The 6136-nt window shown below is 35.5% G+C and overlaps 1 protein-coding gene across 1 annotated transcript; it reads left to right on the top strand.

The window, feature by feature from the left end:
* The first annotated feature begins 622 nt into the window (after positions 1-622).
* EIF3M (Eukaryotic translation initiation factor 3 subunit M) lies at positions 623-4868 on the top strand. The gene is made up of 7 exons (XM_051212863.1): positions 623-706; positions 739-886; positions 919-1063; positions 1096-1432; positions 1466-1565; positions 1597-1822; positions 4558-4868. The coding sequence occupies exons 4-7, from the start codon at positions 1368-1370 to the stop codon at positions 4746-4748; spliced, it is 582 nt and encodes a 193-aa protein (XP_051068785.1). The 5' UTR covers positions 623-706; positions 739-886; positions 919-1063; positions 1096-1367; the 3' UTR covers positions 4749-4868.
* Positions 4869-6136: the final 1268 nt, after the last annotated feature.

Below are 6136 nucleotides of genomic sequence, written 5' to 3'. Positions count from 1 at the left end.
AAATAATTTATACAAGAATATTGTATGTTGTACAGAAAAAAGTCTCATCGGGGAAAACGAACCGAATACTATACTGAGTGACCATCAATTTGAATTACACGGAATTACTGTTGAGTTAAAATCATAATGAGTAGTTTTGACTTTTCATCCCGTCTTAAAAAGTGGAGAACCAGGGAGATGCATAAGTGTGAAGACAGCGGAAAATGACGTGATAGCATACACTTTGAGACTTAGAGGTAGATGAACGTGAGGTCGCAATCCATCTGGAACAGGAGAAGCTTTTCACGTAGGTTCAGATGTGGCATGGACAATAAACCAGACTGAATTAATCTAAATGATGCCGTAAAAACCAACATGATCAGTAACACTTTTACATGGGTAAGACGCTCTTTTCAGAAGGTTATTTTACACTCTTTCATATGAACTAACTTTTGCAGTGGATAGTCCAAGGTAGATTTATTTTATTGATTGGTCAGTAGTTTTAAATTCCTATCAACAGAGATGATCTCAGCTTTTATATAAAAAATCCGAATTAAACTTAAGACTACTTATTCAAGAGGGAGTGTAAATCAGAACAACTTTTGTTACCCTTGAAAATTTGTGACAACCTTCATTGTACAATAGAGAGCCTAATTTAACACTGTTGTTACTTAACTCACGCGCTATGAGCGTAGCTGTTTTTATCGATGGCACTGATGCGAAACAAGTAATATTCCGGCATGAAGTTAATTAAAATAGGTTACTGAGCTAAAAAGATTTCTTAAGAGTTATGGGGCCAAAGTGCTTGATAACTCTGAGTGTACAGATGCTAACTGGCCAGACGAGCTGATTAAATGCCTTAAACACATCGACATCTGTTGGAAAGACGAATCTATTGCTGAAGCTGGTAAAATATATTTTGATAATTTGAAAAATCAGATGTCAATGATGTTTTAGCAAGTGTTGCCTCTATTTTTATCCAACTTCCACCTGATAAATTAATTGATGCCGTTCATCTTTTTTGCGAAAAGTTACGTGATTTTTCTGGTGATAACACACGAAGACATAGGAGCAAACTTTTCCCGTGGGATTGATGCTTTTTGATCTTATATTTAGACTGAACCTTCTGTTTTGTGGACTTAATCCCAAAAGTCATCCCCGTTATGAAATATATCTTACTCTAATTGAATGTGCCGAAAAAATGGGCGTTCTAAATGAAGTGATAACTGCACCAAAAAAAGTTGGCTTAGCTTTTCATATTTCATAGTTTTTAGGTTGCTTATTGGCTAAGTGAATGTGATTGCACAGTTGAGGAATGCCAGAAAGTATGGCAGAAGCTGTATGATGCACATACTTCACTGGGTGAAAGTCGAAAAGCTATTGAAGCCATGATATATCTCCTCTCAACCTACAATGAACTAACTGCTATGAATGCCCGGCAAAATGCAATAAAGTAGTATATTTCATACCATACATTCTTTCTTAGATGCATCATATCTGTGTTGCAAGATCCATCTTTATTATCTCATGATCAATTGTACGCTCTTAAACCAGTTCAATATCTGGAAGGTGAACCTGTTCATGATGTGAGTTGTAATTCGACTATAACCTTTTCAGTTCTTCAAGATATTTGTCTCTGGAGATCTGAATACATTCAGAAACTTCCTAACTAAACATCCAAACTTTTTAAGTCAGAATAATCTATCTGAAGAAGCTTGTATTCACAAACTCCGACTTCTGACGTTAATGCAGTTGTCTGAGAATGTGAATGAACTTAGTTATCAAGATGCAGCTGCTCAGTTGAATCTCAAGATTGAAGAGCTGGAGCCATTTATAATAGAAGGTAAAATTTTAGATGTGGTTTGGTAGTTATCTGTCCTTGCGAATATTTCATCTCAGGTGTGTCCGGTGTGTAAGTTTATTTCACGCTGTCTGTAGCTTACTTCAAGCTTAATGTCATCTAAAGTAAGATTTCAAGGGCTTAACTGGAAAAGCTTTAGTTCCACATGATAGTATAACCCAGGCATAGTATTTAGGAATTCCTTATGCCATTTGACTATAATGGTAAACTTTATGTAGATTTGGACCGTGACTACTTGTTAACTAACTCAACTTTATCTTGTTATCACGTGACAATTTGTTCAAAAATTACTTTCAAGATCATAGCGCTTTAAGAGTTATAGAAATTATACCACAAGGTTGGAATCCGGGAGTAAGTTATCTCAATATTATCCCATCATCTGTCCTTTCTTTCATTTTGATATACACCGAAAACGAATTCATATCTCAGAGATTGTCTCATCAATGTAGTGCCTCAATAAATCTTAACGATGGCCTTATTAAGCTAGAAACTAAAATATACTTGGTTTCTTGGAACGAGAGGCTGTTTTTATTATGCTTGATCTGGATTAATGGTTTGGGAATAGATGAAATGTCGTAGCACTAATATGGTGAGTGACGTTTTTGTCGACTTGCTCCCCTAGAACACCTAATGAGATAATGTTTACTCTGGTCCACCTAGTCAAAAATTACAGGTATACGACCACACATGTTTTAAAACATCACTTTAGCGCTCTAGGAACTAGACTTAAAATCCTCATCAGTTATGATTGCAGATGTTTAGTAATGAGCATCCATTGATCTTACCAGTGTAAAGTTGTTGGAAAGCTTATTTAAAGGTAAAACGGAAGCAGGCAAATGTTTATTAAAAAAGTGAGCGGATTAAGGCAAATATATATCGAGCGACTTGTATATTGGTTTGTTTCTGCTTGAGGTCAGATATGTCATCTCTGTTTTCTAGCATAGGTTTTTTGCCCTGACATTAACTTCAAGCTCCTTGCTTGTTCAAGTCCTTAGCGTGTCATAACGAAACATATTCTGAATGTTTGGTATTTTTAACCATGACATATTCACCATTTCCTCTGTTAATTTTGTATTTTTATGCAATTTTGGTATGGCAACTTGGGCTAACTTACATTTGCTCCAGGTTCTACGTTGATTATAGCTCACCAACTGACGTCACGGCTGTAAGAAAAATGAAATCACTAGGAGAATTAGAAAATCACTGAAAACACTAATATTTGCAGCAGGAAGACTGACCAAATTATTTTAGGAATCAAAGTAAATGAAATAAAATCAAACAGTGTAAGATATCGTTTATCATAAAGTTAAGAACTTAGAGAAATATGTGGGATGAATTCACCTGTGCAAATGTCGTATCATCTGATCTTTAATCATAGATTCGGTTTATTTTATGAGAATCACCAAACCACAAATCTAAGACTAACAGTCAAAAATTTCATAGGGTGTCTCTATGTTATGTTTCACCGCTTGTAACCATTTGCTAACTATATTCTATACTATCCAGCTTAACAGAATAAGACAGATGCTGCTTAGACCTAAGTATCACATATCTCAACTGCTACTATCATACGAACTAATTTACTGTTTGTACGTAGTAGTTTACGTCCTATATCAGGGTTACTTGCCATGTTGTTTCATCACGTCATACTAGTGTTTCGAGGGTATCTGTAATTGAAAACTTATGAATAACACATGTCTTTAATGTTCAGTAGCGACCTTTCAAGTGCTTTAAGCAATATCGAGTGATATTTTGTGTTATTTGCCTTCTATCTTTGTAGACAAATAAATATTTCGTTTGCTATTTAAATGTATATTGACGAAATTCCGGTTTCATTTTTATGTGTTCCAAAATCTCATCAGCTCTTCAACCAACTACGGTTGGTGAAACCAACAAATCTTGGAACCAACTTTGATATTATTATCAAATATTTTAGTTTTCTAGTGCTTTTTTCAAGTTTAGGGCAACTACACTTTTAATAGGAGTCAGTTCAGTCGACACTGTAGAGGTTTCCCGTTTTGCATCTCATGTAACATTTGTTGAATATACCTACTCGTTATTCTCTTGAACATAATGGTGAAAAATTGTTCTATATTTTTAAAATATCATTCATAACTGCGCATATTTTCATATCATTGATCGCAGTAGTAAGGTAACTCCTTCAGATAACCAGAAGTTCCGCTAATATTGCTTTCTGGCAACTGATGGAGGTAACTAAATAAGGTTGGTTGCGAAAATAGCACACATCTCGCCCTCTGGACTCCCGGCACTGGCAGTAAGGCTTTAGGAGTACGGAGCTAACATATCTAAAACTGAGCACCAAAAGGGCTTATGTGACTGATCTAAAGGATTTTTCCATTGAAGTCTGTAACTATGGTCTCAGATCATCAAAACCACTGCTAATCCAGTTTCATTTTCACGTATCTCACGAATATGTATTTTACTGTGTGAATAACCAGGGAGTAACGACCACCCACACCTCTTACAGCGATCAAGATGACCTTGTTGATGACTGCAGTCTATACAACTTGAATATAATTCTGCCATTGACATGTTTATAGTATATTTAGGAATTCCATTGTAATCGCGTACCGAAATTCTTTCGCCAACTATCATATATTACATTTGAGTTAAACCCAATATATCTTAACTCAACATTCCTGATGATCTAATTTTTTGCGAACTTTTTTGGTAATAACACTTTACGTTCATTTTAGCTGTGCGCCAGAGAGCTGTTGCATGTAAATTAGATCAAGTTCAAAAGAAAATCCTAATCACCGGAGCGTTTCCACGTACATTTGGTCGACCTCAATGGGTTAACTTACATGATACATTGGTACAATGGCGATCTCATCTTGGTACTGTACAATCTAGTTTAAGTATGATGATTCAAAATGAATCTTCTTAAATAATTATACCTAACCCAGTAGAAAAAGAGAGTTTTTGTGCCTTGGTTTTTAATTTTTCTTATCACTTTCGTTCATGGGGATATTTTTAATTGGTGTTATGAAATCGTATTTTATTTAAAATGAGATAACCACTGTTATATATTTAATAGCTTTAGTGATTATGCTCATTCGTTCTTCACCAATGATGTTTTTAGTTGTTGTAATGGTAGCGAACTCTTATCATGAAGTTTAATTAGTTTAAAAAGTAAAAAGACAATATATAAATGGAATAATTTTAAGTTTATTGCGTTGCTGGAGTGTGTTTTCTAGACAGCGTATCTACCAGAAACTAGTGGTTTTATCACAGTGCTCAATCATATTTAGTCTCCAAGTTATTTGTATTGTATCTAATACAAATTATTTTGGTCTTCATGCGATTATATCAAATAGAAAATACAGTCTTGTGCATAGCATATCAATCAGTAACTGGCTCGACAATTAGGTTTGGCTTTATGGTCTAGAAATTCGACGAAAGATACCTAGTTTTCTGGTATCCTTGAAACACTTGTCACATATAATTGAACGAAAAAATCAGTAATGCCGATGTTAAACGTAGGGTACTAGGTAAAGGTGGAAAGTCGTTTGGTGAGTTAGTAAATATTCATCGACCAAGACATTTGGGATATATGTTAAGTATGCACAACTACCGTCTACTTCGACGTTTGTCGCCGGCTGGTATCGTCGAATGCAATAGAATTTAACTGAAAACCATATAACTGGTAGGAGCGTGGCCTCTGCTTCGGGTTGGGCACTCGGGCAGTATTCCACCTCCCACACAAATCAAATGGTGGTGTGGCGCATATATATTTGGTGCCTCCTTGTACCACTGTTTGTGTTCAATAAATAAATAAATGTACATCGATTATTATGACAGATCTTTAAACTATATGCATTAAAGTCAGAAGATAGACAATCAACTGGGGATCGATATGTATAAACCAGAAGTGCAGTGTGAGTAATGTTTATTTATTATTTGAACACAAATATTGGTACAAAGGGGTACCAGATACATATGCGCCACACAATAAGAATGAGAAGAGATAGAGAATGTAAAGTGCGTTTAAGAAGAAGGAGACCAACAAAGAACAGAAATTAGTGTCTAATAGTGAGATAATAATTGGAGAGGAAGTTCAGTTAGTAAAGATACAACCAGAAAATATTCTAGTTAAAGAAGTTACGTCCATCTTTTATGAAGCAAGTTACAGCAGGATCACCACTGGCTTCTATTCTGAGCCATATCTAATGACGTCTCTAGCCACTGTGTTGCACCATCTCTAGGACCCCAACCAGGGAGTCGTGAAAGATCAGCAGAAGCCAGTCATGTACGTCTTCCATACCATGTCACACA

Source organism: Schistosoma haematobium, chromosome 3, assembly GCF_000699445.3.
Source record: "Schistosoma haematobium chromosome 3, whole genome shotgun sequence".
Classification (NCBI taxonomy): domain Eukaryota; kingdom Metazoa; phylum Platyhelminthes; class Trematoda; order Strigeidida; family Schistosomatidae; genus Schistosoma; species Schistosoma haematobium.
Note: the sequence above shows the minus strand (reverse complement) of the source record. Positions and strands in the feature narration are given on the sequence as shown.

Excerpts from the sequence above, each read along its gene's own strand:
- EIF3M (XM_051212863.1), top strand. The coding sequence starts at position 1,368 with ATGATATATCTCCTCTCAACCTACAATGAACTAACTGCTATGAATGCC. Across the intron at positions 1,566-1,596 it reads AAGGTGAACCTGTTCATGAT|TTCTTCAAGATATTTGTCTC; the intron begins GTGAGTTGTAAT and ends TAACCTTTTCAG. Across the intron at positions 1,823-4,557 it reads GGAGCCATTTATAATAGAAG|CTGTGCGCCAGAGAGCTGTT; the intron begins GTAAAATTTTAG and ends CGTTCATTTTAG.